We start from the raw sequence: 16,841 nt of genomic DNA, 5'->3' as shown, positions 1-16,841 counted from the left end.
ATCTGCAAAAATGTGATCCTGTTGTATGTTTTTCTCTGTTTTTTTTATGAGAATGTTAATTTTTTAGGAAAAAACCCTACCTGGAAAACACAACCAATGGGAAGAACATGGCTAAAAGTTTGACATGTCAAAGATATGTCGCATAGATAAAGATCCTATGGCTGCTGTAAAAGAATATTTTAGTAATCGAGTGACAAGCATCATGCCTGGCTGTTTAAAAATGCTTATTGGTCCCCCAAAAAACGATGAAAACACAGAAAGTTCCACGTTATCCTGCTAGCACTTAGCAACAACTCACAGGCAGAAACGAGAACACTGCCCATCACCAATTATGATCCGGCCGGAACACGATGTGCTTAATAATAAAACATAATTTAACAAAGCTTTGAGGCAGATACGTTTTTCTCTAGGAATTTTAATAATCGAGGTACTTGAATCATTCGAGGAATCATTACAACCCTAAAAGATACATCAACTGTGTAGGAGGATGAAGTTTGTTCAGGTCCAAGCAAGGTAAACAGTGACTTCATTTAAACAAAAAATGCAACAAAAAAAAATAATTAAAAACAGATAATAATGTACTGCATATCTGGAAACCTTATTAATTTTATGGGTAAGAAAATTGCATAATTGCACAACATTTTGTCCATTTATCACGGTAAGCTAGTCACTAACAAATAACTTCACCTTCAGCACAGTACTTTTTCACAGCATTGTGTAATAAAAAATAAACCACAATTATAATTCTCTCTGTGTTTTTTGAAAAATGTGAAAAACATTAAATCAAGATTGGCTAGTCCACAGAAACCTTTCCAATGAAACCGTGTATAATAAACAAGTGTGGATCCCAAAAATGTAAAATAGCTACAAAGTCCTCAAGAGACGGCACTGACCTTTAATCGTAATAACCTATGGCCCAATAATGTACGAACAGAGCTGAAAATCAACATGTTTATTCATTAAATATTCTGAACTTTTCTATTTCCTTCACATTATTAGGTCTGTATTGCGGTTTTACTAAAAGTTGAAAGAGGAAAAAAAAAGTAAAAGAGGTCTGTAAAGAGCTCTCAAAGATCAACAGGCTCCATAAATATGTAAAAGTGTGTGTCCATTCTCCCTGCACAACTTTGTGTGTGTGTGTGTGTGTATGTGTGTGTGTGTGTGTGTGTGTGTGCGTGTGTGTGTGTGTGTGTGTGTGCAGGTGTGTGTGTCTGATGAATCATTCAGTGCTCACAAATGGAGCATTGGTGTACCACGACTTTCCCCCGTGCATTGTGGTCATCAAATAGGCACTTCCTCATGCATTCATTAATGCGACTGTGGATAACAAAGAGAATGGTGTTAGTAAATAATGCAGTGACAAATCCAGCAGCCTCCATTAGTCACACCTAGATGGAAATTACTGACGCCCAGAAGCAGAAATGGACTTTTCTCTTTTTGTGACATCAGCCATTGTCAGCAGGTTAAAAGCTGTTTCCGTGGACAGAATCTTCCCTCAGTAAGACGCCAAAGCTTAGATTTTAAGGAATCGAGGTCACGATGCGGCACAATCTACTGTATTAAACGCTGTTTGTGTTCAGAGGCATGTTTATTTTGGTCATGACATTCACTTAAGGCTTTCACGGCCCCCTCCGACTTGCAACACATCCTCGGCGAGCTTTCATACTCCGCACCGTCGAAGGAGTCCCGACGCTTAATTTTTTCAGTCGGTTGACAAGACGCAAATGGAATAAGTTCCGACTTTGTGCTCGGCGCTGTCTTAATGCACGCACCGGCAGACTTTGCGGCTCGAAATCCCCTTACGTCTCCTCTCTTTTCAAGTTGTCATAGGCAACGCTTACAGAGAAAGAAGGGGGAAAAAAGTTTATCTGCGTCTGGCTGTAACCAAACCATGCGGGGGTTTGCTGGGCTGCTGCGCGGGATGTTAATGAACACCAGAGAACGCCACATTATCGCTCCCAGCAGTGTTAGAAGCAATAATCTGCACACTACTGTAAGTCAGACCACAGAGAATCGATCATAGCAAAACAGCTTAAGTCTTCTTCACTTTAATAGTGACAAGAGTTTAAACTAGATCCTCTTTTTATAGACAGAGCAGTTTTCAGTTTGATTTTTTTTTTCTCCTCCCTCCCTGCCATCATGTTAAACTTTAACTGGCACTGAGATACACGGACCCCTTGCTCTTATAAAGATTTTCATTATTGTTTGCTTCTCACACTGTTAGGCTGCTTTCATTCACCTAAACCCACAGGCTTACTTAGGGGGGGTCTCGCAAAAGTACGAGTGTCTCTTGCACTTTTCGAATTTTTGTAACATTTGTTAAATCTGCTTATCTGTGTGAAAACGTATTCATGTGGAAAATGTGTGGCTTGTTTGGGGATACACCTGGACATTGTTTACAGATCCTACAGCGAAGAATGTTGAAGATGAAAGGACGGCTTAAGGGTAGTGGATTAGACGGGGTCGTGGTTGGGGCACGGCTGTAATAAAATCAGCTCGGATCTGTTTTACTGTGCTGTAGTTTGGGGGGGAAACAGCGTCTGTTGTGGAATGTGGGGTGCGACTTCAGTGTGTGTAAAACCAGGCTGTGTTTCTCATTGCGTTAGACACACACCAGGATGCTAGCATGCTGATCTCTCTCTTCTTGCATGGTAGAATAAACTGCAAGATAATCTGGAGGACAGTCTCCACCACCTTTAAGTTAAGCTGTTCTTTCTCCTGCCGGTTCACGTTACAACCACAATTCCCTGTGTGTTAGACAACCACAGAGCAGAGAAAGAGAAAGAATGCCATCCATCCATTCATCCATCCATCGGTCTTGCAGAGGGATTTTGTCTTACTGGTTTACATGGATATAGAGAAAGCTTACAACCGTTTCCCCCACGGACCTTTTCAGGAGTATAGGGAAGTCCTCAAGAGCAATCTGTTCATTGTTTAATATGGCCTAAGTTTCAAATCTCCACCTGGATGTTTTTGCTTATTTTAATTGTACGCAGTTCTTTAAATGTCCTGTGAGTAAATATATTTGCCTATTTATCCATAACAACTGGAACTTTCAATATCTAGTGAGTTATTTTTGCAATTTGCTGCCTATTAAAATATTGCCCATCAGATTAATTTCACTCCCTGCTATGGCGGGGATGAAATTACCGTAAAAACTCGATATTGACTGGAAAGTGCAACGTCTCTCCTTTCAGAAACTGTTGGAAAGTGTAGCAGAATTACGGTACTGCAAGTTTGGCTGGATCGTCACTGGCCGTTCGATCTGGAAGGGTTAAATGAAGCCAGAGATGTTTTCTCTACATTCTCAGCATAAGGTTGGCCTTGTATGCATGTGTTGGACTTCACGAAGGCAGGATGACTGTCTCAGATGGGGGTTTACCTGAAAAATGCACTTATTTTGGTGTTTTGTTTTGGATGGATCATGAGATGGATGGATGGATGGATTGGGGTTTTGTCTGCAGTGGGTTGTCAAGAAGGGGTTGAGTCAAAAAGGAAAGCTCTCAATTTACCAGTCAAACTATACTCCAACCCAGCAAACATCCAAAAGGAGGCACCTTTTGAGTTATCTGATCAGGCTTCCTTTAAGGGTGCCTACCTTTGGAGGTTCTTTGAGCACATCCCACTGGTAGGATGACCTAAGGCAGAGCCAGAAATGTTTTCCTGCAAATACAGCGATTACAGCTCCAAGTCTTTTGGGGTAAGTCTCCTCAAGCTTTGCAAATCTCCAAATCCTAATTAACTCAAGCTCAGACTGACCGAATTAAAAACATCTGCAAATTTTAAGTTACTCCACAAACATCAATTAGGTTGGATATTTGACTAGGCCATTTAAAAATGCATAAATAGGATTTGATCTAAATATTCCTTTGCATTTCTTCGCCTGTGGAGTTGTAGTAAAGTAACTGAGTTTTCATAAGTCTTATCCAGCCTCTGAAAGGTTTTCTGCTTGTATTTTCAGGTTTTAGCTCCAATCACCTGCCCTCTGATCAGATTTCTGATGTTTGGTGGAAAAAAAGCGTCATGATGCTCCCACCACCATGCTTCAGTGTGGATGTTGAGTGTACTTCTTCTGTTTGAACGTAAAATAAACACTAAACAATGCTTATTTTTTAGAAAATAAGCAGTGTGCACTGAGACACTCTGTATAAATCTGAGCTGCCTCTGACAGAAGAGTGTTACTAGTGTTTTCTCACAAGGGCAGACCCAGTTTATTTTGTGCTGTCAGGCTGTTGCGCACACACATCACCTCTCTGTACTTGTATTTTTCTACTATTTTATTGATAACGTGTGTGGCTCTCCAAGTTTGCCTTAAATGTAGTTCAAAAAACACAAACCTTCCTGACTTAACCTTTAAAAGTTTATTTTGAGTCGTCCTGGCTCACTCTGACGAAGGAGTGCGTCCTCGTCTTGGCTTGCAGGGACAGCAGAGAGAATGACGAATGACAGAATAGTTTTAAAGCTGTCTGCTCTCTGACTAATCACTCCACATAAAACACTGTCGAAATAACTGCAAAGATGACTCCAGTTCACTTACACATATTGTTAATGTAACAGTTTCAGTCCTTTATGCAGTCCAGGCATAAAACGCTGCATTTGTGAATGAGGGCACGTCGATTAGAATATAACCTTCTGAAGATTTAATTTAAAGTACTTCTGCTTCTCAAGGAGTAAGAAAGAAGCAAACAGATGGGAAAACGCAGGCAGAGGGCAAAATGTGAATGATTCATGATGATCTAGTAAATATGCTAATCACCACGTTACATAATCTGCCAACATTTAAGATATCTTCTGAAAATGTCTGAAAATGGAATAAAATGGGATAAGCTTTAACTTGTTTATGTTGGGGAATTTTATATTAAACGTTTTTTTGTGTGTGTATGCAGAATGAGCTCTGAGCTTCTTTGTGTTTAAAGTGAAACTTATCTACTACAGATTCAGATTGACCAAATGCTTTTCTAATGTTTGACTAAAAGGCTGTGCCTTTAAATCTTCCAGTAATCTACAAATTAAAACAGTGTCATAAACTTTGAATAATCAGAATTATGAGTTCCACTTATGTTCATAGCATAAAGAAACAATGTGATAAAGTAGCTAAAAGACACAAGCTAACCCAACCAACTAGCTAAAGAGTATGTTTTATACTTAGCAGCTAGCACATGGGATTAGCTTTGTAAAGGTCTCCGTTTCACATGTTAAATCTGTTTGTGATACATTTAAATTTTAAATAAAACATTTAAAAAATACCACATGAATTGCTCGTGTAGTTTACTGTAGTGACACATATCACACATTTTAAGGGAGACATTTTTAAAGCTAATGTCACTTTTATGTGACATTAGCATTTTAAGCTAATCTCTCTTTCTGCCCTATTATGTGTTTACTGTGACACTCTACAAGAAATATTAAACACAAACATGGCAAACTTAAGTATGATTTAAAATAAATATGTGGTTCTTTTACAAGAAAAGTAAAAAAAATTACCATTTGTGTGCTGTGTGGGTGCGCTGTATTCCAAAAGTTGAGCAGATGTCTGCTTAGACTGAAATCTGAGTAGTTGTGGGAGAAATATTCCTCTGGTAACTTCAGCGAAAGTGTCTTACAATCATTAGTCCCACATTAAACATCCTAGTATTCGAAACCAAACCTCATTAATCATCACGCCTCCCATCCCAAGTCGTCTGAAGTGCTTAAAATGTAATTATGAGGCGACAAACAAAACACTCTTACATACAACGTAAAGATAAACTGCAGGCACAAAAATTACACCTTGGATTCTGGAATATGTTGCTGTCAAATTTGGAGGCCTCGTTTGTTTAATGTGAAGACGTGACTCTCTTTGTTGGGTCGAGGAAAAAGAGTCACAGATGACTGAGGTAGAGCAGAGTGCAGACATGCAGGGGAGAGGAAGAGGGTGTGTGTTTAATTGAATCAGATGGTAGAAAAGTCAGCAAATTGCTTTTTAATTGCCTTCATGTTGCTTTCACCTCCCATTTAAATAATTACACATGTAGGTCATTAGAACTCCTCGACTATTTAGACTGTTTTACTGTCCCACTATTCATATCCTGATTAATGTGCATGTAAATATGGAGAATTGTACATGTAGCTATAACAACTTTTATTTTATGAAAGGGTGCTATGGGAAATTCTTTATCTCCAAAGCATTTTGGGTTACCTTTGAGTACAATTGTACAAGAGTTGTTTTAGTTTGAATTGACAGTAGCGCAGAACAACACTAGAATAAAAACATCCAACTCAGATAAAAAATTAGACACAACAGAAACGTACAAAAGTAATTCAAATGATGAACAATACAGTCTGAAAGGTTTCTCTTGTAAAAGAGATTCTAGATCTCAATGAGACAACCTGTTTAAATAAATGTCAAATAAATAAAAATAATAATAAAAGAACATTGTCCATGTAGTAGAAGTTGCTTTAAAGCTTTCATTGAGACAAAAGATTGAGGGACACAATATTTAAAATGTTCCTCTCTGACTCAGTTCAAACTCTTGCTACAGATATGACAATTAAAAACGATAACCTCCTCCTGTGCTGCTTTGGAGGACGAAGGCTGTTAGGTACAAATTAATGCATAAATGCTAATGGTTTTAATATTCTCATCGACAGTAATCAAAAAAAGCATACATCAAACCTGAGAGAGGCCAGACGTTGGCGTACAGCCACACGACAAAGACAGCAGACCAACAGATTTCACTCACAAACGTTCAGATGTCAGGAGCAAAATCTCACCGAACCTCTTGAGGTTAAACGTGAGTCCAGAGTAAATGCAATTTATGATTTTTAGCGGAGGAAAACATAACACAAAAAGACGTCTCTTATGTCTACCAGTTTTTCTGCTGTTGTCTTGTCTTCCATGTTTAGGATTCCCCTTTGCTTTCTGATTGTTGCCCAGGCAATCCAGCATGTTGAATATCCCCAATTTGAGGTTGGAGTAGTCAGGACATCCCACTACTTCACTCTTTATTCAGCATGCACAGCAGGAATATCTCATAAGATTATCTTTAGAGGCATCATGTTAATCTAGGCATCCTTAAGATTTTCCAAAGGGGAAGACTATCAAAAATCAGCTTCATTATCTTGCTGTGTGAACCAGGCTTAAGGCTTTGGGTCTCCAGCAAGCCACACTGACAGCCATCACCCACCAATAGAAAGCCGTGGAAAAGTGGTGAATCTTCCCGGGAGTGGTACCATTAATCCTGCTCTCCTGCAGAAAATCCTGAAGGGTGACGTCTGACTATCAGCAGTGGACTTCAGCTCAAGAACACTTGCATTATGCAGCAGGACATTGATCCGAAGCACTCAAGCAAGTCCACCTCTGAACAAAAACACAAAACCGAAGCTTCTGCAGTGGCACGATCAACACCTGCACCGCTTTTGAGATCAATTTTATCTGACTGCAGTCGCTTTGGTCATCCTTTTATTATGACACAGTATGGAATTTATTCTGACTTCGGCTTGATCAAAATCGGTGTTTCGATCTGATCCGAGGAGATGTTGAAATTCCCCCGTGTGTTGAGATGATGCCTTTGCACTGTGCTTCAGGTGGGCCGCTTCTCTCTTTTTCAACATCTCCAAACAGCTCGAAGCTGTCGAAAAGAAAGGCAGGGAGTAAAAAAAACAAAAGAAAAACTTCTCTGTGTAGTTCATGGAGTCCCTGCCCACAGTGAACTCTGTCTCGTTCGGCCACTAATGAAGACAAAACGTTTTAGGGAAAGTCGGAGATGGACGGACATGATCGTGTTCCATCTTAATTTGATGACGGTTTTTAATGGCCAACGTCGTGACCTTGACACCTGACTGGCAGATTTGCCCCGCGAGGCCCGGTCTGCCGGGTGAGGCGAGGTGTTGTTCGGCACCCAACCGCTGCTATCTAAGTGGAACAAATTTGCCAATTAAGCAAATCCGTTTCTGTTCCTCCCCAGGCGCGGGGCTTATCAGGCTCATTTGAGTCTGTCCTGTCCCTGCCTTCTCATCAGCATGTGCATCTCTCTATCGCTTCCCCTCATCCCCCGTACCCCCCCACCCACCCAGAGGGGAGACTCCAGGTTTGACACAGCATGCATATCCTGCTCTGGGATTATGCTCATCCTGTAGCGAACAAGGAATAGGAGCAGAATGAGATAGATAGATCAAAGCATAAGCATGAAACAGAAAAAAAAAAAAAACTTTGCAGCTAAAAGAAAAAATTGTAGGTCTAGCTAAGAAAATTGAATTGCGATACACTCTGCAGTCACAGAGAAGTTAGATTCAAGATTATTTAGTCAGTTTAATTAAGGAAGACAACAATTGATGTTTATTGGTTTAATTAAACTACATCTTTCTGCGGCCGCTGTCTTCCACGTTTTATCATGGCGCTCAGATGCTTCCTACAAAAGACAGAACAGCATTCAAACACTTTCATTATCAGCCCAAGTAGGGCTAATTATAGCTCTAAATGTATTCCTTCTAATAATTATATAATTTCCTCTGACACTGACTTCATTTCAAAAATAGGACTTTTATGAGTAAGCCAGTGCTAAAAAAAAAAAAAAAAACATTTTATCCCTTCGGGTTCCATCGGCGCTAGCTTCCCAGATGCCTTTGCGAACGCCAACCCGTCCAAAAATGTGCAAGCATCCGCACCGACTGTGAACAGCCAAACATGAGAACACCACAAATAATTTTCCGAGACACGCAGCATCCTAAACAAGTCAGCAGTATTGCAAAAACAGCGAGTGAATGATCCTTAGTGAAGGGTGGATCGATGAGCGGGTGATCAATACTTCTCTCAGACACAGCTCACGGGTTATCAATACCAACTAGATAGATTGATTAGAGAGCAGTCGCTTTAAGTCTGGGTGCAAGATTGGGGCAGATATTAAAAAAAAAAAAAAAAAACATAAATGATGCATTTTGCCTTTGAGGGTGGCAAGAACGCACTTGTCGCCTCGCTGCCATCATCCTTCAGGCGGGCTGTGTAAACAAAACAATTACATTTCTGGGAATCTGTAAATGTCGCCACTGAATAAAGATGACTTGTGCTGCCTTGCGAAAGTATGCATACTCCTTGAGCAATTTCACAATTGGAATTTGATGTGACTGACGCAAATCAGAGAATAGCTTGGTAATGGAAAGAAAACGATGCATAGTTTTCAAAAAGTGATATGAAAATTTTGAATGTGTGACGTACATTTATGTTCAACCCTTAAATAAGTCCAGTACACTCAGTACGTTCAGAATCATCTAGTCTGTAAATAAAGACCGTCTGTGTGGGCATAAATGCAGGTGTTGTTGTGGAAAACTCTTAAAGTAGCATAAGGTTTTCAAGCAATGCTCCAAGCTGTAAGCATGTTGCTAAATGCCAAGAATTGGACATCTGCCTAATGTGCAACATCCATATATGGAGAGCAAAAACACACAAACACTGGTAGATTTTTTTTGACTTGTATCAAGACATTTCCCTGTTATACATAAAATAATCTGCCTTTTTTATTATTAATGCTAAAGAACTACTGACTTAAAACAAACTTCTGTGCCTTGGCGAAAGGTTACTTGTAAGTTACTTTTGTCTTATTTTAAAAACTAGAACCTGAACCAGAAATACTTGGTGAGATTCTGTGTTTTTACAGTGCATGAATCACGGTGTCTTTGGAGGAGCAGTAGAGATCTGCAGCCCATGTAGGAAAATCTGCTGATAGTGTGACGGATGCCTAAGCCAATAAATTAGTGCAAAAAAAGCAACAGGAAACAGTCAAACCAACAAGGAAGATGTGAAAATGTATCTCCATCTGATCTGACTGAACTTAAGTTGTTCATTTTGTACAACTTTGTGTTGGTCTGTCATAAAGAAGATACCAGTAAATAAAATAAAAAAACATTGACAATTGTAGTTATGACAACATGTGAAAAACCTACAAAAACTACAGATTTGAGGAAGTTGCCTTACAATTTTGGATTTTAAATAATGAGCAGACTCTGCAAGCATGAATTGGTGCAGCCAGGCCTGAACTTTAGTTTAAGCGACATCTTGGCAAAGTTATCCGTTACTGTTAGTGAGCTGGACAGACAGAGACAGGCAGTGAATGCCTGTATGGTGAAATGATACATGGATTATTAAGGCGAGGGGAAAAAAAGTTGTTCCCTGAGTTTCTTTGAATGCAGTGATGCTTCTGTCATAAAATGTGTTTCTTTACTGCTAAGGGTCAAATCCCAGCTGGACCCTAATGTCAGTACATCTCCATTGTAACTTCCCTACTCTAGTTATAAAAAGTATGCGAACTTTCTTCAGCTTGTAAATCTGGTTTAATAGCTTCAAATAATCTGGTTTCAGACATCAGCATTGGATCATTATATTGAATAAACCTGCTCTGGATGGACAGCTCTGCAACTCTAATAAATTTAAAACTTATCCACATTTCTGTAAAAAGTAACTCTCAGTTTGGACTCTTCACATGCAGATGTCCTTGGGCTTCTTCAGTTTTATTTATGCTTTTAATCTACCAAATCACAAGCTGCATTATTTATGTTTTGAGTTCAGACTTTAAATAGCATTACACATTGTTGTCTTTATACAATAGATTTAATTCAGATCAGGTGTAAATGTAGACAAAAGATCTGTGACACGGTTTCCTAGCTATTTGTTTTTGTTTCATTGTCAGAAATTAGACATGCATATTTTATCGGAGGCCATCTTTGAGTCTTGAAGAAATTCCTTTGGTGGTATTATCTGCTAAATGTTTAAATGCATTCAGTCCGCACACACCCAGGCGTTAAATTCAGTTCCTGTCAAGTTCAATTCCAACGTTTTTCCTTGAATATGTATCTTATCTGATGACAAGAACAAAAGGGTTGGAGGTTAAGCTCCAACGTCTTTTACCCCACCAATGTTTAGTGCATGCTGAAAGATTAATAAGATGTGGGGAAATGGTTTTTAGTTTAGCTGCTTTTTACTATAAATGGAAACACATATCCAATTTGATCAGCCTTATCAGGTTGAATAATATTCTGGGTGTAACTGCATGTTCAAGGAGCCTTTGGATGCTAACTTTAAGAAGTAAAAGCCATACTATTATGCTTATAAAGTTGCAAATTGTTTGTAGCAATATCACATTATTTACCTTTTCCCCTGGTACATTGCAGAAAGATGTTTTTTGTTTTTTTTTTTAATCTAGCTTGACAATAAAGAGCATAACACTCAATTAGATGTATGATTCTTCCTTTAAATGTCATTGGTTGCTTGATCACTACCTGAGTAAACATATGGCCAGATGTTTCAAAATGTGGTTTTGGTTTCAGGTCTGCTTGTTTCCGAGAATCTGTGTCGATTATGGAAATTAAAGAGTGGCTTGAGGTGGAATCTTTTTTCAGCTTGATTCAAACTTGGTCAAGGCAAAAGATTGTAGATGAACTGTTTCTGCACTTGAAGATGACAAAGTCCCTTTGAAGAGTATTCACACCTCGTAAGCATTTCCTCATGTTGTTAAGTTAGAGACACAAACTTCAGTCAGTGTTTTATGTGATAGAGCCTCCAAAAAATGGATGCTTAGATGTGAATTGGAAGGAAAACAATACACGGTTTTCGAAATCTTAAAACAATAAGTCCAATCTAGAAAGTGTGTTTTGTCTTCGTATTCAGACCCTGTAAGTCACATGTGTCAAACTCGAGGCCTGTGGGCCAAATCCGACCTGCCATAGCGTTTTATGTGGCCATTTGGATTCTAGACTAAACATTAAGTCTGCTTAAACATTATGTTATCAATCAAATCATTGCGGTTGTCATCTGTTTACTGTCAAATTGTATCAGTCAGTCCCTCTAGTTTCTTGTGAATTACTGTGGAAATTCATGCAAAATCAACAAATCCCTGTAGTTTTTTCCGCCAGATTGCAGATTTTTCTTCAAAATTGTCTAAAACTTTCATTCTTGTACTGAACAGTTGCCTCAGCCTCAGTTGATGTCAGATTATAGTCCATGATCGATACAGCGAGTAATAAGGAGTCACACTTACCGTCATAAATAAATAAATAAATATCACAAATATTTCCAATTTCCAATATTTCCAAATTAGTACCATAAACACTTTGATTTTTATTGCAAAAAAAAAAAAAAAATTCTGGAGGGATTGAAAAGATTTTCAGCCTTATCTAATTTCAAGAATTTGTTAATATTTTTAACACGTTAGTGGGTTTTTATCAATACATTCTGGCACAAACGGCCTATTAAAAGCATTTATAATCTGATTTGGCCCAGAACAAAAATGAGTTTGACACCCTGCTCTAAGTCGATACTTTGTAGAAGCAAACTACAAACAGGACTTCCCTTTCAACAACAGCTTTCATCATTTAAAAAAAAAATCATGAATTATTTCCTCCCACTTCATCATTGAGTTTTGTTTTCTGTTATTCTTTCACACAGAATCTCCCCAGCAGACATGGAAGACGTGGTTTTGCTGTTTTATTTTATTCACAGGTTCGTGGTCTGATCAGTTTTGGTGAACATGGATGGAGGACATAAACATTGATGACATTAAAGGAAACTTTGCTTAGAAATAAGGGCGTCTGACGGACCAATTCAACCCACCAATGTTTAGTTCGTGCTGAAAGGTCCAAAGCCAAGTCCTTTAGAAAAAAAAAGAAGCTAAATTAAAGCCACATGATGAAAGACTTCCTCAGCCTTCAAAGGCAAAAAAAAGCACCCACTTGTGACAACGTGACTCTTGATTTATCGATTTTCTGACTTCTATATTTTTTTTCTTATCAAGGGTTTTGGAAAAAAGCAAAGCAATCTCCAAGTTCAGTGGTTCTTGTTAAATTCCTCTGGCAAATGGACGCCCCCTTACACAGAAACACACCCCACCAATACACAACCACATGGAGCTCCCAGCGGGGGCGGAGTTTTAATCCCCAAACACACGGCCATAAATCAAACCCCACTCCTCGTGCTCCGGCTCGTCCCTCTCAATGAACAGCTCATGCTAGTGGCACATTAATAGCAATTTACAGAGCCAGTCATGCGAGGAAGGGAGCATCAACAGAGCAGCTTTTATTTTGTAATTCCTTATTACTTTCACTCGGTGCACGGACAATGAATTGGTAACGGTAGTGGATGTGACCTACCTACTACATCACTCACTCCGGGTTGTTGTCAGCATTGTGCTTCCTTTCTTACAAACTACTTATTTTGCAATTACTGCAGAATGGGCTCCATCTCGTCTTGATAAATGTCAACTATTTCTGGTATTTTCTTTTTTATAACCAAGGTTAAAATTGACGTCTACAGTGCAGCGGGACAGTCATTTTTCCCCCCGTCAGATTTCATTGCTGTTCTTTTATTTTTTACACAAAGAAATGTTTCAGCTCATCACGTGGACTTTGATAAGGATAGTCAAAGTAAATATAAAACAGCAGTTTTTATGTTTTAATGTTTGGTGGAGCATTAGTCATCATAAAGTTATGGTAATTGGGAGCAGTTTCACTTATTAGAGAGGAGAAAAAAAACTGCTTTAACCACATCTGGAAAACTTCCTGTAATTGATTAAATACATCAGAAAATCTGGAACGTTTCATTCAAATCATTAAAATAACATTCTGCACCATGATCTTCCAACTACTTCCTTTTGTTGTCTTCTTCGTGGTTGCACCAATGGCCACATCCGGTTGTTGTTCATGTGACTCAGACACAAAAACAGTTTCCATTGCTGTTTTGCAAAATAAACCAATTTTGATGCGACCGAATTAAGAAACGCCTCATCCTGGCACCAAAACATTGTATCAAAAAATTAGTCTTTTGGTTGTTGTTTTTTTTTTTTTTTTTTTTAAATTGCCATGTCTCCAAAAAGTTAATTTGTTTTCTTAATGTCAAAATGTGGAATTATTTGCTCAATGGACAAATACTACTGATGGATAAAAAAAACTCACTTCCAGTTATTGCAAACGCTTGGTGGCAGCTAGAGGGTGAAACCTGCTAATAGGCTTAGGGGGCAATTAATTTGTCACTTTGGGTCGGCCTGGTTTAAATTGCTGTTTTCCCCTTAATAAAAGAAACCTAAGAGTAAGAACTGTTTTCTATGTTAAATTTACCCTGGATATATTTGGCTGAAATGAACAATTTGCTTAATTATCTGAAACTTGTGGAATAAATTGACTTTTTCATGACACCATCAATAAGGTTTAGAGATGCATTTGAAGGTGTCATCATAAACAACTCAGAAGAAGAAGGTTCTTGACAAACTTGCTCAGAAATCAGACGTAAACTGTGAAGTTGCCACACTAAATTAAATAATTGGAGTTAGCTGTTTATTTTGGCTAAACTTCCCCCGCAGTATAAAGTGTATGATACTTGGTAAGATATGAGTTAAAGTGAATAATAAATTAGTCCAACTTTTTACTTTCTTAATTATTCCAGGCAAATATTACTAGCTTGATAAACAGTCTGCATCGCATTAGTAGATAAATGGATAAAAAAAAAACCACTAAATTATTTTATGTGGGGGTCATTTTAAAATCTGACGCCAGTGACACTTTCCAAAGAAGAACTGGAAAGTTGACAACAAAATTATAGAAAATTTGTGTAAATCACCCGGTGGAACATTAATCATCAACAAGTCGAGATAATTTGGAGCTGAAAGCACCTTCCAATTAGTCCTTCGGAAAGAGAGAAGTAAGGAGGAGGAAGGAGACTATGCTGCTGTCAAAAAGTGAAAATTGTTCAAAATTTTAGGAATATTGCCCATCAAAGTAAAATCTAAAACAACTTTTTGAGATTTTGTCAATTTGGCAAGCAAAAAAATTAAAATAAAAAAACAGAGGAAATCAGCAGTGAATGGCTGTAATCTCCTAAGTATTGAGCCGTTACAGACATCCTGTGGTGAAAATCACTGTGGGTTTCAGAAACACAGCTGAGCTTCTTGATGCAAAAAATACAAGTTGCAAACGCACCACGCAACGATTCAAAACACACAAAAAGTTGATCTTTTAAAGTTGACCAAGGAAGGAAAAAAATCTTCAAAGATTGTAACTTGAATCTGGTGTTTTAAAACTTGATATTCTTTTGCATACCATGAGGTCCTGGGCATATGGGATGAATGTTTATCTAGATGGCACAAAACCCAGAGCAACATGTGCTTCCATCAAAACGGCCGTCTTTTCCCAACAGGAGCATCTTTGTCTTGCCGAGAAACCTTAATCTGCATGCGTTACAACGGCACAGCTTTGTTTTCGGCTCTGCTGGTCTCTTTTTAAAGTTCTGACTCGTCGTCCGCTGAAAACATTTGGTGCTTCATCCAACAAAGTACTCGACAAAGGGGGCCCTCCAAGGCCACGGAGCTCAAATCTCGAAGCAAACATCAATAGACGAAGATTTTGCTTTTAACACTGCGGGCAGCGGGTCTGTTCACTTCTCAAAGCTTACAGAAGTGATGCAACGCAGTGGTAAACATGCCTATATCACTTATTTTTCTTTCTCTGCCAGTAGCATCATTTGACAGTCTTTTTGAGACTTGGATCTCATTGCATTCTTGTTTATATTTCATCCTACCAAAGCATTTTTCCCCCCCGAGATGTTTTGAAGGCGCATAGTACAGCACCACGAGATCTACCATTCAGAATTAGCATCTTAACATAATTAACCTTCTAAAGCGTCGTGTAAATTCATATAAATTATAAAAAACGGCCTGTTTTGCGTGAGCCACTTTCATCAAGTTGATGGTATAATCACAGCGTCTCTGAGTGAGTTCAGGCTCTGATGCGTCTGCCGAACGTTGACAGATAAACACCACATCATCCTTTACAGCTAAAAATGGTGGTAACTCAGAGTTGGGACCCACTTTTTTGCATGTTTATGGGCACAAAAAAAGATTTGTGAAAGTACGGAAACTATTTTCTTTTTTTTTTTAACTTTGGTCTCGCACTGCCACATTTTCAGATTAGCTGACCTTTAACCTCCCTGTGCTTTGTGGTAACATCATCATTAGTCTTTACACGAAAAAGTAAGGCACAAAAAGTGCATTATTTACTTGATAGGAATCTAATAATTGAAGAAGAATTTAGTAAGAAAGTAGAAAAAAAGAAAAACTCCAAACTGTAATCAAAGGTTGAAATTTTGAGTGTGAGATTATGCTGGTGCTGTGAAAACGTAATCTAATTTCCCGCTTATTTTTACATTTTATCAGGGGTGCTGTAGTGAGTGCGACTTGGAGCCGTGTGCAGCGGCAGGAAAGAGAGCAGCACGCTCCAAAATACTAATCAAAATCACACACTTACACAACAGTCTCCCATAATATCATATGATAAAACAAAAGGCGCATGTCGCTCTTATCTGAGCGTAATCCTCCTGAGGAGTCTCATATTAGAGGGCCCCCAGTGTTGCGGCGTTTCATCAGCTCGTGCAAAAAGTCGCTAATACAGGAAGTGTTTTTGTTAAGCTAAAAAAAAAAAAAAGAGCAATCTGATTCTTTTTTTTCTTTCTCTCTTTCTTTCTTTGCAGGTGGAGTGGCTGAAAAACGAGGAACCCCTGAACGTTGGCGCCGACAGCGTGATCAGTAAGAAGGACGGCCATGAGCTGATCGTCTCGGAGGCCCGCCTCTCTGACTCCGGCAACTACACCTGTGTTGCCAGCAACATTGTGGCCAAGAGACGCAGTGCCACGGCTATGGTTGTAGTCTACGGTAAGACGTGAAAGTAAAGCGCAGTGCAGTAGCGTAGAATAATAAATGATTTGCATACGAAAGCAGCAGTAAATCGGATGTCAATCTCTTATGCTATGGTGTCAAATTGCCTCCTATAGACTGAACAGACACCACTAGACAGCGGTCCTTTTTGGACTCTTGAGTCTTGTGAGTGGT

The 16,841-nt window shown here is 38.8% G+C and overlaps 1 protein-coding gene across 2 annotated transcripts in view; it reads left to right on the top strand.

Moving 5' to 3' along the window:
• unc5da (unc-5 netrin receptor Da) overlaps positions 1–16,841 on the top strand; it is a 226,422-nt gene that overhangs the window by 163,299 nt on the left and 46,282 nt on the right. For both annotated transcript variants that reach the window (XM_015045841.1, XM_015045840.1), the window contains exon 5: positions 16,484–16,664. In XM_015045841.1, coding sequence (XP_014901327.1) covers positions 16,484–16,664 — 181 coding nt within the window. The remainder of the gene's footprint in view (positions 1–16,483; positions 16,665–16,841) is intronic.

The sequence above is a fragment of the Poecilia latipinna genome, unplaced genomic scaffold (assembly GCF_001443285.1).
Source record: "Poecilia latipinna isolate Pla-1442-1.1 unplaced genomic scaffold, P_latipinna-1.0 Scaffold749, whole genome shotgun sequence".
Classification (NCBI taxonomy): Eukaryota; Metazoa; Chordata; class Actinopteri; order Cyprinodontiformes; family Poeciliidae; genus Poecilia; species Poecilia latipinna.
This window is presented reverse-complemented; position numbering and strand designations above follow the sequence as displayed.